Source organism: Copadichromis virginalis, linkage group LG23 (assembly GCF_057382275.1).
Source record: "Copadichromis virginalis isolate Kocher_CV1m ecotype Utaka linkage group LG23, C_Virginalis_male_GT1.1, whole genome shotgun sequence".
NCBI classification, from domain to species: domain Eukaryota; kingdom Metazoa; phylum Chordata; class Actinopteri; order Cichliformes; family Cichlidae; genus Copadichromis; species Copadichromis virginalis.
The window spans coordinates 25,980,965-26,001,877 of NC_140639.1; the positions used below are offsets into that span (position 1 = coordinate 25,980,965).

The 20,913-nt window shown below is 40.1% G+C and overlaps 1 protein-coding gene across 2 annotated transcripts in view; it reads right to left on the minus strand.

Annotated features, from left to right (window-relative positions):
* The window catches only part of LOC146681035 (glutaminase kidney isoform, mitochondrial-like), a 32,933-nt gene that overhangs the window by 3,217 nt on the left and 8,803 nt on the right, over positions 1-20,913 (minus strand). The window contains exons 2-15 of one of the 2 annotated variants that reach the window (XM_085448075.1): positions 18,224-18,314; positions 17,118-17,236; positions 14,528-14,657; positions 14,265-14,344; positions 13,858-14,021; positions 12,191-12,249; positions 4,354-4,386; positions 3,339-3,397; positions 3,055-3,121; positions 2,720-2,770; positions 2,443-2,619; positions 2,058-2,189; positions 1,587-1,679; positions 881-942 (exon numbers count right to left, since the gene is read on the minus strand). In XM_085448075.1, the coding sequence (XP_085304201.1) occupies positions 881-942; positions 1,587-1,679; positions 2,058-2,189; positions 2,443-2,619; positions 2,720-2,770; positions 3,055-3,121; positions 3,339-3,397; positions 4,354-4,386; positions 12,191-12,249; positions 13,858-14,021; positions 14,265-14,344; positions 14,528-14,657; positions 17,118-17,236; positions 18,224-18,314 (1,317 nt within the window). Of the gene's footprint in view, positions 1-880; positions 943-1,586; positions 1,680-2,057; positions 2,190-2,442; positions 2,620-2,719; positions 2,771-3,054; positions 3,122-3,338; positions 3,398-4,353; positions 4,387-12,190; positions 12,250-13,857; positions 14,022-14,264; positions 14,345-14,527; positions 14,658-17,117; positions 17,237-18,223; positions 18,321-20,913 lie in introns of both variants that reach the window. The other variant, XM_085448074.1, reaches the window with a different exon arrangement.

Here is a 20,913-nt window from a genome sequence, read left to right on the forward strand (position 1 = left end):
TGCAAGGAGCTAATTTAAGCGGTCCCTAAATCAGTACTGATGGTGTGTCCCCATGTGCTAATCACAGCCTTCCTCTGCACTGAGCAGCTTGAAGTTTACAGGACTAGTCTGAAGACAGACAGGCACACAACAAAAAATAAATGTGGATACAATAGATGGTGTGGGCTACTCCCACTAAGCAGTTCCGATTTAATGCGAGTGACGTTAAATAATAAAAACATTGCAATGATTTCTAACGCGATCTGTTCAACATCAGTTCAGATGTCCCATAAAAGCGAGGCTGTATCCATCCAGCTCTCAACTGAAATGGACTGAAATCAACCAATCACTTTCCACTTGGCCATAGACAACTATCCAGTAAACATGATTCGCTAGTTTCAGGAAAATGATCAGTTTACTAAAGATACATTATCCCCCTCCAAAGTGTCAAAATCCTGCAGTGTTTGCAGAACATCACAGCAGAAAAAGAGGAACCGTCAAGTAGTTTTATTCACATCCATCGTGGGAACCCAATGAATGGAATGAAAGACTTTATATTATTAGCCTGCAAAGATTAATTTAGAAATATTAACTTATAGGAACGTAGCAGAATGTAAAGATGAGAGCAGGACCCTGCTGATTTAAATTGGTGCCAAGTTTTAGTGCAGTTTTTTTCCCCCAAACCAACAAGTCAAATAATCCAATTGGTGTGCCTGGGCCCAAGTGATGTAGATGCTGTCATCAGATGGTGAGCGCTCAAGTCTACACGGAGGTTTGTGTACCTGCCTGTTATCTGTGTGTGGTGGCCAAAAATCATATATGAAATTAAAATCAAATGAATGTCTCCGTGCTGTCCAACGGTCCTGAGTGTTACTGACACTAAACCTGAGAGCTGACGTACCTCCTGAGAGCTGACACGTCTCCTGTGTAAGCAGCAAACAGCAGGTTGATGACAGACTTCACCTGAAACACGAGAAAACAAAGCAGAGACCGTGATGCTATAATAATGCATCATAGCTTAGTGTTACTGTGTTTTTGAAATATGGTAGAACTGAAAAATCTAATATTTGTTGTTTTTCATGTGGTTTAATGTACAGTGAAAGACACCAATGATCAGGTTGTGTAAAGCTGGAAAATAACACAGCTGATGCAGTAATCTTCCAGCAGATGGCGCTGTGGATTAAGCTTCCACAAACAAGGAGGGTAATCTGCCTTTTATGGTGACACTTAGAGTCAAAATCAACACAAACTGCTCTAAACCGCAGAAAATAATCAAAATAATTACATCAATGATCTCTGTTGGTGCGTTAAAAGGAACTTCCGCTTATGTTAGTTATGTTGCAGTGCAGTCTGGGTAGTGATGTCTGGTGATTTCTGATCAGTCTTTTTCAATCTGAACCCCACAGTAATGTAACTCAGACATTACTCACTGTGAAGAAGATCACAGCACACAAGCTAACAGCAGCTTTAATGGCTCAAAATATGCATCAAACATTCAGGATTTTAACACCGCACTCCAGCAGAAGGACATTTACAGCGTGTAAAGGTCAAAATAGTCGAGGTTGTGAAAATGGAGAAGGATGAAGGCTGATGGTGCTGGCGCTCACCCTCTGGTCTCCTCCCTCCCTGCGAGGATCCAGCTTCTTTGCAAAGTGCCTCAGGTTGTCATAGTTGTGGAAGTTACACAGGGAAACCAAATCCTAAAAGGAGAAAACATGACCCAAATATTAAAAAAGAATAATAAAAGTATCTTAGGGTGAGATAAAGGAGATAAAGGATTATTTTGAACTTTGAACTACTGGTGGTGGTCAGAGGGCCCGGTGGCGTCTGTGTCCGGCAGCCTCGCCTCTGTCAGTGCGCCCCAGGGCAGCTGTGGCTACAATGTAGCTTGCTATCGCCAGTGTGTGAATGTGTGTGTGAATGTGTGTGTGAATGGGTGAATGACTGAATGTAGTGTAAAGCGCTTTGGGGTCCTTAAGGACTAGAAAAGCGCTTCACAAATGCAGGCCATTTACCATTTTGAATCATGCAAAGCTACTCAAGCATAGTCCAGGAAATGACTTTAAAGATGATGTTACCGTGCAGAACTGGATGCCTCTGACGCTGTTGCCCAGCTTGTCGAGCGGAGGAGACCAACACATGATGCCCATCACGTTGGGAACGACCAGCAGGATCCCGCCAGCCACACCCGATTTAGCCGGCAGACCAACCTGAGGCAGAAAGAGAGAATGTGTGATGTGAGATTACCTGTTAAAAGTGTGGCTCACATCTTTCTTAAAGTAACCAACAGATCCCAACCCCCCCCCAAAAAAACCATTACAGTAGAGCACTGTATTTTCAATTGTCTAAGTTATAGGAAACCCTGCAATTGTAGATTGCAGATTTTTAAAGTTCTGGTGCAAAACGGGAAAACAGGGAGATGGTAGCAGGTTGAACATGAGATCAGGACGAGGAGATACTGACGTGAAAAGCAAACTGTCCCGAGAAGTCATACATGCCGCAGGAGTGCATCAGACTCAGGGTGTTTCGCACAGACTCAGGGCTCAGCACACGCTCGCCCGTGATTGGACAGAAACCGCCGTTGGCCAGAGTTGCCGCCATAACGCTGGCACTCTCACAGGTCACCTCGATGGAGCACAACTGATTGAGAAACAAAGATTCGTGAATGATTGGATCACAATGACAAACAAAAATCCTGTCCCATTAGTGATTCCACTGCATCAGGATGAGCTCTACTCACCTGGAAGTAGAAGTCCAGGATGGACGTCATGTCCGTCCCCTCTGGAAAACACTGTTAAAGATAAAAACACTTTAAAATGGGAACTCATAACACACCTGCTGCTTTTCTTCAAACAGAAAAAAGGAAAACCAAGAGACATCAAAGGATAAACCAGGTGATAAACTGATTAATTACTGGAACAGAAATCCTAATATTTATGCAGAAATACCAAAAATAAAATTCAAAATACAAAAGCTAAGAATGAAATCACAAATATAGTGTGTTCACAAAAGGAAGAAAAGCTTCCTTTTAAACAACAAAATCCCGTCTCAGTTGTCAGCAGCATCTAATCTCACCTTCTTCTCCTTCAGGTAGTAGCCAATGGCGAAGTTTCTGTCTCCAGACTCACGCTCTGACTGGAAACTGAGCCACACAGAGAGAGGAGAGAGGTTTATTTCATGATGCGACTCAGATCCTGTTACATGAACTCAAACTGAACCAGGAAGTTGCTGCGAGACCTGAGATCCACCTCAGAGATGCAGAACTGTTTTGTAAACAAGAAATCTGTCAAAGACATTAAAGTGCTTCATTTCATCTAAACATGGAAAATCTGTTTTATTTCTAACTCTGCTGCACTCACGTGGCATTGCTGAAGCCCACATACTCGTTTCCTGCCAGCTTGTTCATGAAGTTCATGACCTGCAGAGCAGAAGAGCAGATTCAGAGTAAACACGCAACACAAACACAAGACTACGAAGAAGGCTCAAGGTTCACTGAGCATACATATAAAAAAATAAATAAATAATAATGACAATGCAGAGCAGCTGACGCTAAAGTTAAAATTGAAAGAATAAAACTGAAACTTCTACAAATAAGTCACAATTGCTGGCATTAACACTTACTCAATTTAAGAAAACAAATATACAAATTTGGGTAGAAAATCATTGTTGTAACTTCATCAGTTATACATGAAATTACAACAATACAATTAAAATATCCAAAATAAACTTATAATTTTAGTACAAAATCATAAACTTAAATCTAAATTTTAACCAAAATATTGCAATTTGGAATATAATACTGAAATTATACAACTAAAATAATACTTAAAAAAGTAAAACTTTCACAATAAAATCATCCTTTACAGTTTAAAGATTACATTTTAAAGACAAAGGGATATTCAAAGTATTCAAAAAATAATAGTAATTGTAATTTTAAATAGTCTAAATATTAAGAATATTAAATATTAAGATTTAAACCAAACTTTTGAGACTACAAAGTAAAAACGTTATGATTAAAGTAAAAACTATGTCAAGACTAAAGACAACAGAAAAGTTAATTAAATAAAAATGTTTAATGAATAATGTCGTATAAAACAACAATATATAAAAATAAAATTCAAATTTGACAAATGTCAATGAAATTTTGAGTGTGAAGCTAAAATTTCAAGAATAAAATTGAAAATAAAGTAGAAATATTCACAATTAGAATCAAATTTTTGAGAATAAAAACAATTTTAAAGTGTAAGTGTTGAAGAAAAAGGTATAATTCCAAGAATAATGTAGCCCTGACATTTTTTTTATATAACTTCAGTTTGGAAACTTCTCCTTCAGTCAATATTTAAATATTCAATAAATCTTCCCAATAGTACTCACATAATCAAATTTCTCAGCGTTGCTTGCCCCTTGCTGTAACACAAACAGAACCAATCAAAATATTCATAAAACAAAAACTGCAGTAATAAAAGCATGAAAAACGGTCACCCGTGTGACGACATTAGCACTATCACGTATGATCCACGTCTCTATGAAATTAAGCTACGGCAGGAAAACAGTGCAGGTTTACATCACTACTCATGTGACCAGTTAAAAAGGCCATTCAGGCATGACGTCAGATGAATTAAGATTAGGGGTGGGAGACTAGCTGGAGATGGAGGTGAACGAAAATTGTTAAATCCACTCTGGGGCTTCTGCTTTTTTGAATAGAGAATTAAATAAAAGGTTCATTTAAATAAGTGACTTAAGAGCACAGCTACTGATTACTACAGGCGTGTTTACTGTATGGTTACGTGATTAGACTTTAAGGTGCAATCACACTGCGAGCCACAAAATTAAGTTCATATTTATCAATCTGCTGCTTCTACAGCTTTCTGTAGTCATTTACAGTAACTGGTGCGTTGGTGTGGCGTGGACGATGGGGAATTGTGTGAAATATTACGTTTCTTTAACACTGAAGCCTTTTTTTTTCACTTCCAGTGAAAAGAAATGCAAAGAGATTCAGTGATTTCCAATCACTGAATCTCTACAAACCAGATGTTTGTAAAGAAGACTTCATTACAGTTTGTGTTGATCTCAGAGTATTACAGAGTCACCAGATCATCTAGATTTGGTTTGTCGAGGTATATTTGAATGAATTATGTATCACAGTATTTTTGTATCATTTAAGTTTTTCTTCTACTTGGATTGAAGTATGAGAAACAACAGCAGAGTCATTTTAAAGACGTCTGCTTTATAAAATATAATTTCACTCCTTGGTCATTTTAGTCCCTAAAATAAGGGGTTAAGGGTTAAAGGCTCCGGTTTACAGGTCAAAGTCAAAGAAAACTTCTGGTGCATTGTGGGAAATGTAGGAGCCACTGTATTTTAAGCCCAACAGTTGCTTCAGCCTTTCTGAGGCCAACATTTCTTTGTCCTACCTGTTTACAGATTTTATTGATAATTACGATAACTGACAAATACAGATGTTGATGTGGAATGAAACCTTACTTATTTTACACCTAATGTCATTTAAATTGTTTCAACTCTACTCGATTCTATTTGAGTCCTTTCATTAAATCATGTTTCCCTACATTTTTTATTATTATTACAGTAAAATTATAAACATTTCCAGAAATATTTATACAGTTGATCCAGATCAAGTTACGGAGCACTAATGTATTTAAACCTATAAATAAGAACCAAATTTAAAACTTTAATAAACACTGCAGAACTTCATCATTATTACTATAATACAGCAGTAGATGTAGATGGAGTGAGTGACTGTTATCTCTCAGATAACAGACTCAGTCATGTGGTTCGCAGTGTGAACTCACCTCCTTCGATTTAAATCAGACAAAAACCAAAACTTTGGCCAAATGTGACAAGAACAACAAAGCCTGAAGCACGGGGAACGTTACTGCCTTTATTCAACAGCCTGAGCATGAATTCTCATTTTCAGATCATGTAACAGTCTCCCTGAAAGCTGCTGCTCTACTTTTAAACTGCACCTCAGATATTTATGATTACTGCTGCCTGCAGAGTTTTTCTGGGCTCCAGCTTCACCTTTACTCTTTCATTTTGCTTTCCCAAAGTGATGCATGAATCTGCTGTGACCTCAGGTGAAAATCAAAGGTGGGACCCGGGGGTCCTGATCCCCTATTTCTAGGAAGACAGTGTTGTCCTCCCCAGTGCATCACTCTAAATATGACTGTATAAGGTTAAATAATATTATATGAGGCACCGAAAGCCCTCGTGTTAATTACACATGCAAAACAATAGATCTACATAAGTTCAGTCCAGTGCCTACTAGTGGTGCAACGGATCCAAAATCTCACGGTTCGGATCGGATCATGGTTTTAAGCTACGGATCGGCTCAATTTTAGGATCAGCAAAACAAAACAAAACAAAAAAAAACAACCCAAAAAGACAAATTTAACGCGCCATTTACTTATTTAAGTATTTTTTGCCTATTAAAAAACATTCAACTCAAGACTCATTCCACGCAATTATATAAAAACTAATTAAGCTCACGAAGCTTGCCGTTGCCATGGAGATCCACCCATTTGTAGTTAGGGCAACAGAAGACACCTGGGACAGTTCAGCCATAACTTTAGACTTTTCCTGTTCATACATGCTTGGAACGATCTTGTCACTGAAGTGGATGCGCAACAGGATATCATGCAAGCACGTTCATCACAGTTTAAACCCCTTGTTTTGCACAACGGAATACGGCCTCACGTCTGCAGCTAAACACCCCAGTAGCTTTTGTAATAGCTTTATCCTGGACGGACTGGGCAGCAAAGGGCTGCTTAAACGCCGCAAACTCCTCTGCTTCTCCACCTGGACCGCTAGCGCTGGCCATAACTATGGCTTGACAGACTGACCACGCACACCATACACATACTTTTTTTCTTCTTTTTCGAATCTTCGGATCACGTGCGCGCCGAACCGTGGAGTGGGATCGGTTCGGATTACGGATCAACAGTGATCCGTTGCACCACTAGTGCCTACCAATCCCTAACTCTCTGACATCGTGAACAAATGATTGCTTCTGTAAATAAACAAGTGATAAAAAGAAATAAATAAATCCAGTTAGGCACTCTGGAGATGGCTGCGAAAACATAACTCACTCTGGAGTTATATTGTCCTTGTTGCTCATGACAAATCATCACTCTAGGGCTGCTCGATTATGGCAAAAATGATAATCACGATTATTTTCACTGAAATTGAGATCACGATTATTTGACGATATTTATTTAACCCGTTAAGACCTACTATAGAACCAAGTCCACCAGAGCTTATATTATTTTTTTTACATGCTGTAGTGCCATTTGTGGGAGCATTTCAAGTTGCTATACATCAATACAACTGTTATAGCCCATATTTTAATAATATGTATGCATTAAGTCCATAGTAATTACATAAATTGCAAAAAAGTGCAATAAACTACAAAAAAAATTGAAATCGCTTTTGTTTTGTTTACATATATTTCTACTTGGAGAAATTTAAGAGGTTTATCCCTCAAAACTTTAAATACAATAAAGTTGCAAAAAATAGTTTCCCACCACAGGAAATTTATTTTGAGTGTCTTCATTGTTTTATTTTGGAGATACAGCAATTTTTATATACTGCAGGAAAAACAAAAAACAATCCTATGATGCAAATTTGCAAAGAAAACAGCATGTGCATCATTTCACTGTGGGAAGTGTTACGAACAGCTGATAGGAACGGCAAAGCGTGTTTCTGGAATATTATGTTTTTGTTCCTGCAAGCGCTTTTTATGCAATTTTTGCAAAGCTATATGTGGAACGAAACCGTGACCGAGGACAAGCTGATGGCATAAGATGTAAGTACAACTCCTCCGGTTTCATATACAAAACAAATTATTGCGCTAGCTTACGCGGTTCAGGTTCTACAGGGATTTAAAAATAGTTACGCAAAATGGAGCATGCTGCTCTGACCGGCTTTAAAGGGTTAACAATGACTTTAAAAAATAATATAAAATAGTGTGCAACACCACTGAAGTTTTTTTTTTTTTTAAACTCTCTTTTCAACCAACGGCAGTCACTCTCCAAATAACTTCTGCTTAGCTTTCCGAGCTTCCCTCGGGTCCTCTTAATCAGCGGTCTCCAACCTTTTTTGCGCCACGGACCGGTTTATGCCCGACAATATTTTCACGGACCGGCCTTTAAGGTGTCGCGGATAAATGAGGGAGGGGCTAATAATCGGCTCAGTCATTTTTAATGATCGTTGAAAGCCCAGATCGTAATCGTGATTAAAATTCGATTAATTGAGCAGCCCTACATCACTCTCAGAGAATTAAAACGGTGACTCTTCCTGCTTTTCTCTAACATATGATGGAGCTCTTAATCTGCCGCCAGAAAAGTTTCTCAAACTGACGGACCACACTTTTGAATAAAGACAGCAAAACATCCCCATGAATTTACGAGCATCGCCACTAACACGACTTATTCTTTCATACCGATTACTAAAGACAAACAAATTGCTTGAAAAGAAACATATGCACAAAAAAAGAGCTCCCTCTCCAGAGAAGAATGGAGTATGATATAAAACCAGTGTTTGTGCCAGAGCTGCACTGTTTATAATCCAGGTGTATAAACAGTTTGGTTTTTTTGAGGGGGGGAGGGGAAATGCAGGCGGAAAAGTATAAAAAGCAACATTAAAACATTCATAGACAGCCATGTGGAGGCTAAAGCTTCTCACAAATCCAGATCAAATAAGGGAAAAAATAATTAAAAAGGAAAAATTACCAACGTCATTGACCTGAGGCTGTGTGGTCATAATTTCCCAAAGATCCTAATGCTGTAAAATATGCAACAACACATAAAACCACACAACGGGCCTTGAAAAGGTACATCACAAAGGAGAGCGTTTAAAGTGATTTAAACAGTGATTGGCTGGGACTCAAGAAAGCTGATTTTACATCTTGTGGGAATGATTATCAGAAGTGGAAAAGTTCACCTTTTTCCTCTGCTGACGACATACATTATGTCCACTCAGCTGGATATTCATTTGCAACAATCATCTTCATACAATGTTTCTACCAAAAGAGATACACGAGATGATTCATCATAACATTACCAACATAAAATGTTTCTTTTTAAGGATGGAAAGCTGGGCTGTTTATCCGGTTGTTCAGTCTGACGTCACTAGCCGTGTCTGGGTCTAAACTCCGCTGCAGGTCCATATATCAAACGATCACTGTGGCATTACTGAGAGTTGAAAAACTGTCTAAAGTCTTTCATCTTTAATAAAATGATCAGTGTTCTGCTCTACCAGGTGTAACAATTGAGTTTAACATCCCGGCATCTATGAAAACGGAATTTATGACATTTAACGGAGTTAGAAGTTAGCAGGGAGTTAGCTCGCTAGCTTCTATCTAAATACAATATAGCATGTCCTGACTGCGGGGTTTTGGAAACAAATTAAAACGTACAGCTCTGTTATCACTTCCAACATAAATGAAGACAGAAAACTAAACAGCAGTGACGTTTGTAGGGTTACTGAAGTTGGGCTAGCTGGTATATAATGATGTGCTACGTGACCGCTAGCGACACAGCTATGTTAGCATAATATAAACAAGCTAACTTTTTTCCCACTCGATAAAAGTTAACGTGAGTGTTCTCGGTGGTCAGGAACAAATGTAATCACATGGCAGGATGCTGTAAAAGGACCAAACTTCAGCCAGGAGAACAACTGAGATAATCCATCCACAATACGAGGTTAGTCATTCATATACTGCTGCATGGGCTGGGCTGCAGTTACATCCTAAGGTTTTAAAAACTGAGCTTAAATAAATGATTAGCGTAATAAAAGCCGAGGGAGGTCAACAGGGATCACTGACTGTTTTAGGAGCTTTTTGAGATCAAATAGAAGAAAATACATAACATTAAACATGTTAACAACACAAAAGCCATATTAAACGCAGACTACTTTAGACCCGGAAGTAGGATTCGTCGCGTCATCACTGAACAACCGGATAGTGTTGGAGGGAGGAGATTTGGATAAGGAAATCAGGAATAGAATAGCTGACCTCTCTCACACTTAAAACTATTAAATAACTGGGTCATAACGAAATGACAAACTTAAAGAACTCAGTTTAATTTTTTTATAGATATGATTTTCTTTTTCTGTGGATTCCTGTAGATGAATCCTAAATCCTTCCTCCCTCGAGAGTAAACCGCCTACAGTGTGACTCATAAGGACCTTTTCAATATAAAAGCATAATGATGGAGACAAAGAATTACTAACCCTGATGTAATATAATCCTTTCCCTAAATCTTCTACATTTCACAGTCCAGTCGATGTGTTAACATCATTTTGGAGTTGTGCTGCTGTTTTTAAACAAATGATGAAGCAGTGTTAGTTTATGGAAATCTTTTCAAACAAACCTTTATGAAAAGAGACGGTACGATAGTGGAAAGCACAGCGGCTTTATTTTCCTTTTGTTGAGTTAATTGTGCAATTTTTTTGCTCTTCTCTAACATCAAGTCTGAGGCTGAAAACTGCTGTGATTTTGCTCTTTTAGGATAAGGAGGAGTTCTGGGAGGGTTCTTGCTGTCAGGGTAAAATAGATTAGAGATTTTTGTATTGGGTGTTATGGGCAGCAAATTTTCTTCTTACAGCTAGTTGAGGAGTTTGCCGTGTTTTGAGTTTGTAAGTCATATCTCTACATCTCCAAGATAAAAACTGCAGAGAACACAAGAGTATCCGCGTTTCTTCTCAGCAGTCGGCACGTAGAGCTCTGCAACATCACAAACTCACTTTCATGTAGTTTTCTTTTTACTTCCCTCTAGTATCAGATCTGGGACATAACATACTGAAATGTTAAAAATACAACCATCAGTGGAAACACTTTTCTGCCTACAAGTGGCTGAATCAGTTCTTCCCTTTACTTTAATATTGTATCTGGGGCCTCGCAGAGCTGGCAGAAATAGGAGCTTTGGCACATTTAGAGTTGTTGCTCAGCACCAGGTTTAGAGGGCAATCACTTTTTCCCCTTAATAACAAACACCTTCATTTAAAAACTGCATTTTGTGTTTAATTGTGTCATCTGTGGTTAACATTTAAATTTGTTTGATGATCTAAAACATTTACGTGTGACAAACATACAAAACAATAGATAATCAGGAACAGGACAAACACTTTTTCACAGTGTTGGGTCAAAATCTGATGGTAACAAAGGCTGCTGTGTTATCCTGCAAGTCAGCTATTACAGTTTGAGGAGTTTGACCTCAGATGTGTTCTCACTCAGCTGCCTGTCCTTGATCTGAATAGCTGTACTGTTTCTGGAGATAAACATGCATAAAACTTGCCCTTACCCTGTATCTCCCTCATTACATTTGCTCAGTTTTGACCTGCTAATTTATAAACCACTGCACTGTTAGCAGCCTCACTCTGTCTATTTCTATTTTCTGTGTAATGGAAATGCTTCTTCACCTTTTCAGCCATTTTGTTGCAATACTGTATTTGTTTTAGTAAGCCAGACATTTTTGGCTGCTTTAACCATTTTCCAGCTTTTGGGAAAAATAAAGTATGCAATGCTGTTTCCTACAAGCACTCCAACATGTTCACTTCCAGGATTTGCCTGAAGATTTTCCAACTTGTTTGATTTTGCGTTCCGTCTCTCTCTTATTGAATGTAATTAAACTCCTCTCTAAAAAGCCCTCCTGGACTCATCCTCACCGGCCAAATGAGGAAGGAGTTTTTAATTTTGATTCAATCAGCAGGTGGTGCTCTTGTATTCACCGCAGCTCCCTGTGCGTCTGTACGCAGGTCAGAGGAGGATATTTAATGAAACTCTCGGGTAATAGAAGAGTTCTCTGATTAAATGTGGTGGAGCTGACCTGCTCTCCAGCTCCACCCACTCTGTGGAGTGTGTGTGCGCAGGATCTCCGAGCGATGCCGCTTTCAACCAAATCCCCTTTCAGCATGATTATCTATAACCTTAATCTCCCTGTATACACTAATCTGGCGGAAACACGTTCTGCACACGATTATAATTTTATTCCATTCAATTTCTCTCCAACTATTTTACTCCCTGCTCCAGTCAGACATCCAGAAAAATCATCTTTAGGGGAGTAAAACGTAAATCTACATATGTGGATTTATAAAACGAAAACGAAGCAAAAATCACAGGGGCCTCAAATCAAATTTACGGGGTTGTGATTGAACATTTGCTTCCACAGTGAATATATGTAGAATAAAAGCTTACCTTAATGAGGGAGGTGCAGACAATAGCACCAGCATTAACCATGGGGTTGTGTGGTTTATCTGCAGGACAGGAAATAGAAGTTAATAAGAGCAGGTTTTAGCAAGCTAATGCTACAGGAACACCTTCACTGAGCACATCACAGCCACATACTACTCTGTTGTATATAAGCTGATAGAGTCCACAGTTTATTATTCCGTATTATATTGTTTGATGTTCTTTTTAAAAATTGGCCACTCTGCTGATGGAAGTCCTGCTCATGTTTCTGATTAGCCAGATACTGCAAGCTCCGCCTCTTTGTTCTACAAGCCCTTGGAAAAGCAACTTGGGAACACAGTAATTTGTGACTTACTGTTTACTTTCTCAAAAAGTATACAGTAAAAGAAAAAGAAGGGAAGCCTTTTTGTGCCAGAGATCAAAACACAAGTGAATAATCTACTGAGTGAACTAAAAAAACATATAGGGCACAATTACAACACTTCCCCTCTGAGTTGTAATCGTCGTAAGCAACAGGAAGAGCCATGTTTCCTTCTTTTCACTTTTTTTAAAGGGAAAATAAACAGCTGGAATATCTGTGCCACCACCGACTTCTCTGCTCGGTTTGATAACAACAAAGAGGAAACCTGGAAACGTTCTCACACCAGTTTCCGCTCAGAGAAGCTACAGACACAATAAAACCCAACTCTATTCAGGTTGAACAAAAACTGCTAACCGTATTTGTATTCAACATATGACATTACTTCACTTCACCAAGTTACTGCTCTTTAACATTTCGACATGGTGAGTATTGCAGCAACATGTGTTCCAATGTATAAGCTTTGTTCAACTGCAAATAAAATCCTCAAAGTTAAACTTTGTCAACATCTCTTATCCAAGCAAACAAAACCAGAATAATCTCACAGATATAAAACCAGAGACAGACATAAAAAAACAAAAAAACAAACATATGAACAAGGAATGGAAGGAGTGTTTTAAACATGTGATATGTGCAAAGTACAAACACACAACAACAGTCAACATATGGCTTCCCTAAACACTCCCGGTTGAGCACCTAAACACGCCATTAAATCTAAAATAAATTCAAACTTATTCACTCATTTCTTGGTTTTTTTAAATTGATTAAAAGCATATGCTTCACAATGATTCAACCAAAACCCCAAATCTCCATGACATTAATGCCCACGATTGGTGAACGTAACCTTCTGACCACAGCTGTATGAGGATTACTCTGAACTGTGCAAGATGCAAAGTTACTCAAGTAGAGTCCAGAAATAAAGTGTTTTTTTGAGCTCATAAGGCCCACTGTGCTCGAAGAACAAATGACCTGCTCTATATTGAGATAACTGATATCGCCTGACATCCTCTGTGTATTTCAGACCTGTGGGAAACCACGCTCTGATTCCCCTGCACTGCAGGACTGATACTAAAAGAGCGCCTCTGTGTCTCGGCTGCTCCGTTCTGCCTGCTTTTTAAGGAACCACATGCCAACAGCTTGTTGTTTTTCAAGTTTTTTCTGTCTCCGTTACACACTGCCCACTTTGTTTTATCCAACTACGCTCCTTAACAATTTATCATGGCGCCATGGAAACCAGGCCACGTGAATGGCTCCTCTTACAGAGACTGCATGCACCTGTGCGCCATGTGAAGGTGTGAAGTGACCGATTCCTCACCGTCCTCGTTCAGGAAGAGCTTGTTGAAGCGCAGGCCGCTGGGCTCTTTGCCGATGAAGCGATGTACGTACTCGGTGCCGTGGTCGTGAACGGCGATGGCGTATTTCAGCGGCTTCACGCAGGACTGCAGACAGAAGGGAACTTTGGTGTCGCCGACAGTGTGCCTGCGAAAGACACAAGTGTATCACTTATACACTTATACCTTCAAACTCTTAAGGTGTATGTTAGTAGTTTTTCAGAGTCAGAGGAAATAGAAAATCTCTCTAAATCTACGTAATGATAAGTCTGGCTTTTACCACATCCCCATTTTCTCATATCTGACAGCCACTTGTGAAAAATACATTTACTACAAAGCTTCTGGTGAAGAAACCATCCTCTGTAGGTTCTTCTACACGTAGTCAGAATACCTCTGTCCGTCGACTGTGCACAGGGCGACGGCCCACAGGTCTGGGCTGAAGCGTGCCAGCTGGGGAATATAGTCTGCCACCTACAGGGTGAAGAAACAATGAGGTTTAATCTGACCTATTCCTCACTCCCAACCATCTTGTCCTGGCTGTTATTTAATGTCACAAAGTATTCGACAAACAGACAAATGACTCACAATGTTAAAACTGGTCTATAAGGAACGGTTAGATACAGTTCTACTCAGCTCAGCTCTGCTCTCACTGACCTGCCCTCCAGACATTTTTTTGGCGTTTTCGTACAGCTCGTCGATGTGAGCAGAGAAGGACTGGAAGTCTGGAATAACAAACTTCTTCCTGAAGGCCTGGGTGAGCAAAACGATGTTGCTCTGGACACATCTGAGGCAGGAAAGAGAAATATTTAGGCTGAGGAGTACAGAATGTCCTTATTGACCTTTATGACTGCTTCAAATCCTCTGAGACTTTAATGACAAGTATGGAGCTAGTTAATGGACACAAAGCTTTTAAGGTCACGCATTACTAAATATAACATTAGATATAATTAGGGAATGTTCTGATTTTTGAACACTAGATAAGACTAAATACAGTGAGTCTGCGCTCCCTCGCTCAGCTCGTTTCCTCTTAATAACACCTAAACTTGAGGAGTCTGAGTAGAGAGTATAGCCGTGTATGCGTCACAATTCATCCTGCTGCTTCTGTCAGCAGGCATATCATCAATAAACACCAGTGGTCTGGTTCTACTGGGAGCCATACATGCCCATAACCATAACACTACCTCCACCATGTTTGACAGATATGCTTCAGACCAGGAGCCGTTTCTTTGGTTCAAGCTCATTTTGGTTTCATCTCTCTAAAACATTTGTTTCCAGATCTGTGGAGTCTCTTTCAGATATTCTCTGGTAAACGTCTAATCTGGCCTTGCTTTTTTTGAGTGTAACCAGTGGTTTGCATCTTTTTATAAACCTTATAAAAGGCTGACGGGCTTGTCAGTCAATTGTCCAAGTACTTTTGAGGATCTAAAAATTGTAAAAAAAAAAAAAAAAAAGAATTGTGTAAAGAAAGAAAAAGTCTAATTTATAAAAAAGAGTTAATAAAATACTTTTATTAAATCCCTTGAGTTAAAGCTGAAAGTGTGCATTTCAAAGACCGACTGTGGTGCTGGTGTACAGACGGGCCTGACTATATTTGCTTTTCTGGTTCAAAGCTTCTATTTCCAGGCTAAAATTTTCCAGTAAGCGTTCTGGGAGAGCTGTATCCTCAGCTCGACTCGGCCGACTCTGTTGACCTTTCGCTGTGGCTGCTGTAGTTTTAGGAAAAGATCCCCACTTGTTCCCTCGCAGCATGGAATTAAAATTACACAATAAAAGAAAATAGGTACTCCTTTTCCCAACATGTTCTGTACTCTAGATCACCCCTAAAGCAGCATGGTCTGGCTTTTTTTTACCACTTATAGATTTTGTCCTGGGCGTTTTATGCGAGCGATTATGGATGCAGACCTCGTAGTAAACACAGCTCCACGTAACAAGGCGGTGAGATAGAAGCTCTCCGTTAGCAGAGAGATTTACAGCTTGGCTATCTTACTGCATCCGAGCGGTCTAATCCCTGCAGAGAAAACACACGCTACACTCCACCGCCCGCTCACGTGCTTCCCTCTGAGAGGTTCTATAAATAAGCCCAGGGCGCGGAAGTGATGGACGCCAGCCAGGAGCGCCGGCTCGGGGTCTGTTCAGTGAGGATTTTTTGCTCCCCGGTGAGCCATCATATGCCTGTTCTCACCAAGCTGCCACCCAGTTCTGTCTCACTGTCGTTTCCTCCGGGAGGGTGGTGGGGGTCACACAGCAGTGATCCAATGACACAAGGGGGTGGGTGGAGGTGGGGATGTCATTTTACTCCACATATCTTTCTTTCCTCTCCAGCTGTGTTTCAACAACCGGTTTGGGTGGCTAAAAATGTTCTGATTACCAAATAAACATGAATTTGAAGGTCGTGTGATGGCCCCCTGCAGACCCAAGTCAGCAACATCCACCATCACAGAACATATCGGCCGTGATCGAGTGCAGTTGTATTCTCTGAGCACTGCCGTTTTTCCTGTTCCTCAGTCCTCGGGTCAAAGTAAAGTCATGTGGAAAAGGAGGCAGGAGGTAAACTTGTGGACTTTTCAAGTGCACCATCATTCTGAGTTAGATTACAAGGAACATTGTTAAGTTTTTTATGCAAAGTGGAAACTAAAAACACCTTGTTTTTCTTCCCCCTTTCAGAATAAGCAGCCAGTGTCAAAATTAAACCTCCAAACACTGAAACACAATCAGATTGCGCCAAATCTACTCCAAATCTTCACCTATGAATCTCCTAATTATCAATTTGATTTCCAGTTATTGAAGTCTACCAGTTTCCCTGAGCAGATTTTTCTGGGTGATGAAAACCTGAAGATGAGGTTGCTGACGTGCAAAGCGAGGGATGATGAATGATTAACGGCAAGCGGTGACCCTGTTCTGCTGCAGGGACAAGCAGAGGACTCTAACCAGCTTTAATAATTCTTGTGATGAAACATTGATGCTGGTCATAAAGGTGGGACAGCAGGCAGGGTATTAAACACGGGATACACAAAATCTATAAATATATATAAAGAATATCCATATAGTCTCAATAATGCAAGGTTCTGTCTTCTTATACATAACATTAAAATCCAACATCTGGCTTTTGACTCAAACTGCACATCTGGATCTTTTATTAAATTTTACGGAGCCAATTAGGCTGCAGTTTGTTAAATGAGAGTGCAGAAAACTCCTTTCGAGCATATCAATCCATCGTTGCTCAGTAAATTAAAGACAGGCATACTTTTTGAAGAGGTGTCGGTCCAGCGCTCCATCTGAGGTTGTCTTCAAGGTCACCTTCAGCATCTCCATACATTCTTTCAGCCGGGGGTCTCCCGTACGAAGACCTGTGGCTTTAAGAGCCTGTGCGAGGAGAGGAGAGAGACACCAGGATTAAGACAGCCTGACAACAAAATCAATAAAGCTGCGAGCTGTGATTCCTCCAGAGCCTGGCAGGAGGAGCTCATAATTCAGAAAGCTACAGGGCTGAATCACTGCCAACAAGTCAGTAATTTATGTGTGACATGCATTTATTTAGCTGCTATGCTGTAAATGCTTTTTGTCGTACATTTTATGAAAGTCTTTTTTCAGTTAAGTCACCACAGCATTATTTATCCATTTGTAAACATTGTGTGGATTTCCCATCTTCTTTTCACCTTCATAACTGATTCAATTCAGTTGTATTTATATAGCACCAAATCACAACAACAGCTGCCTCAGGGCGCTTCATATTGTAAAGGCCTTACAATAATACAGAGAAAACCCTAACAATCATGACTCCCTACGAACAATGAGTGGGAAAGAAAAACTGAATTTTAAACGGAAGAAACCTCCAGCAGAACCGGGCTAAGCGAGGAGCGGCCTCTGCTGCAGCTGGATGGGCTGCAGCGAAGACGATAACCACAACATCTAGTTAGTAGTTTTTATAGGTCATTTATCCAGGGGAGGAACTGTTGTATAAAACCACCCCGAAGTTCCTGTTTCAAGCTGGTTTTAAACTGGTTTCCAACACTGCAGAATGGTATTACACCACTGTACTTTCACTCCAAGAGAAATTTAGACTACATTGATATCTTCAAAAAGTTTGTGTGATTCTAAGCCAACACCTGATTTCACTTCTAAGATCTATCCAAATCTGCACAATGTTTAATGACTTAATCTTCTCCATTATTCCCCTAATGAAGTTTAATAATAAGTGAGATCTGCTCTGTTACTCTGTCTCCATTCCTGTGGGCGATTTGGGGCCATTTTCTCTTGTGTAATTTATTTCTAGTAATATTTCTATTTAACAAAAGGTTCCGACACCATAAATATCCAACTCTCAGACATATCACTGCTGTGATAACTCACTGTGGTAAATTTGTGTGCAGGGATTTTTTCTTGGCCCTCTGCGATGGTGTAGAACAGCAGATCCTCCAGGCTGGGCAGGATGCCCGCCTTTCTTCTCCTGCAGGAAGCAAAAATAAACAGGCAGAGACAGAAAGGTGAGAAAAATAACTCCACAGTGAGGAGCTGTGGTGGAAATGTGGACATACAGGAGGAGGGGGGGAGGGGGGGGGGCTGCAGCAGAGGGAGAAGAAAACGCTTTTTCACTGCAGGGAGAAGCAGTGAGTAATAACAGTAAGGAAAACACGGCCTCAGCTTGCCTTACCTCAGCATTAAAACCTGTGGAAAAGTATACCTCCATACTTTTAGTAACATACTTTTCCAGGAGGTTAATATGCTACTTTGAGGCCACAGGAATTGTTAATTGTACCTTGCTTGAATACCAGCCAGGAATGTGTTTGAAAAGCTCCCAGCATGCAAGCTAACGAAACCCAAGATTTAACGATTTAACCAAGTTTACACAGAATTTAACCAAAAACGCTTCAAACCAAGAAGAGAATTTAGTGCTAAATTTCTGTCCTAGTTTTAAGTTTGGAGACTGCAGCACAACAAAAACTACCAACACTTCATGACAGACAACCCTTACAGGCCTCGTCATTCACACTGTGTGAGGTAGCAGTGTCGGTGCAATCAGCTGGATAAAAGCACAGTCTGGGATGTGATGACTGGGCCTTAACTGTTGCAGCTGGGACAGGGAGACTAGCCAAGGCCTCCGGCATGCTGACGGTGTTCAGTGGCTGGAAGAAAACCCAAAAAACAAACAAAAAAAACAACCCCACACACGCAACCAGAGTGATGGGTTAGCACTCGACGTGGCAGCTAAAACCCTACGTCAGACCTGCAGCGTCACCAGAGCTCCATTTTTATCCTTCAGAGCTGAGTAAGCAGCAAATAAAGAAATAAATGACAAATAGACAGTGATGGGGTCCAATACTAGTCCCACACCAGAGGAACTACAGTTATTGTAAATACTTAAATATTAACAACAACATTTGGTTAGTCGTCCTTTACAGTTAATTGGCTCAGATTTGAAACATTATCTTACTAAATTTTTAATGTAAATGGAAGATTATAGTTTAAACAAAAGCAAATCTATGATCATTAAAGATTTTTTTAATGTTTCTATTTGTATTAGTTTGTGTATTATAACTGTCTGATTTTATATTTGATATGGTGCGTCTTAAAAGCCTAACCAGGGACAAGGTCTTAGCTGTGGCTACAAGTCAGTTTTTTGGCACTTTGGTCACAGAGCTTTTAGTAAAAGGTAAAAATCATCACAGTTAACCGATTCTGCTCATGTCCATCTCCATGTTTTTTAATTCTTGGTCTTTACCAGAGCAGCTCTGGATGATTCATAGTTCAAAATAATCCTTCTTTAAATTATACTGCAGCCCCTCAGTTCCCCCTCCGTCTAAAACAAGCTTTTTTAGCTCCTCCCCTTTTTAGACAACTTTCTTCTGACTTCCTGTCCCTCTCAAATATAAGGTTCTGGACAGGAGGTGGGTGGGATTCTGTGCTCAGATGGCCTTATTAAGGGTTATCCTCTCTGAGAGAGCCACGAGTAGAAAAAACTACCTGAGTGTGAAACATCGCACACGTGACCGAAATCAGAGCAGAAAATGTCCACTTCAAGGAAACCTGAGCATCTAGCACCGTTTCCTGGCTGGTATTCGGAGCAGAGTGTCCACAGGAAGTCGTCTCTGGGAGGAAGGTTAGTAGCGTGTCAGGAGGCAGACGGGACGAACGGTTCACAGCAGGCTCTCTGCTATGATTCATACCAACACCAAATTGGATTTGTACAAAGCTCTGGGTGCTCACGATGACCTGCAATGCATCATGGGGGTGGCTTGGTGCTAGGAGAGGATGTCTGAAGGTCAAACTTGAGTTGGCAGGCGGCTCCTCTCAGCAGCCAACCAGAAATAAAGAAAAGGAGCCAAGTTTGGATACATGAGAGCAGAAATGTACCAGATTATAATTTCAGCATCAGCAGTTTCCTCTGGAATCATGCAGCAGCAGCAACCATCAGAACATTACAACATCTAATAGAGGAAATGGACAATTAACAGAAGCTTTCACTCTCAGCTTCTTGCGCTCACTCTTTGTCTCCATCGAATGCAACATTTGATGGAGACAACATGTCACATTACCATTAGCATAAAAGCTTCCAATCAGTGTCTACTCCACTCTGTGTGCAAGGAGGGGCACTCACAGTAAAGGAGAAACCAGAGACTTTATTTAAGCAACAGTGCTTTTTACTTCAAGCTGCTTTCGTCCTTGTGATGACTGCACTTATGGAACTGAATTAAACTGAGTCTGAACTGAATTCCTGAAACTAAAGTTTGTCCTTCCAACTAAAATAAAAAGGATTTCCTCCTGATAATTTCTATTTATCGATGTACTATATTCAAAAGGGGAGAAAACCAATGTTTCTTTGTCGAGTCTCGTGTGGTTTTAAATATAAAAGAATGATTCCCAGTCTTTTTCCTCAGGGTAAGGAGTACAGCTTATTATTTACATGGGTGTGGGAAGTAAAAAAGGCTGGATTGGAGCATCTCTGACATACATACATAGCTCCTGAATATGTGAGAAACACAGAGTGACTTAGACTGAAATAACAGACGTGAACGGGGGTTTTCCTGAGCACCACTGCTGCA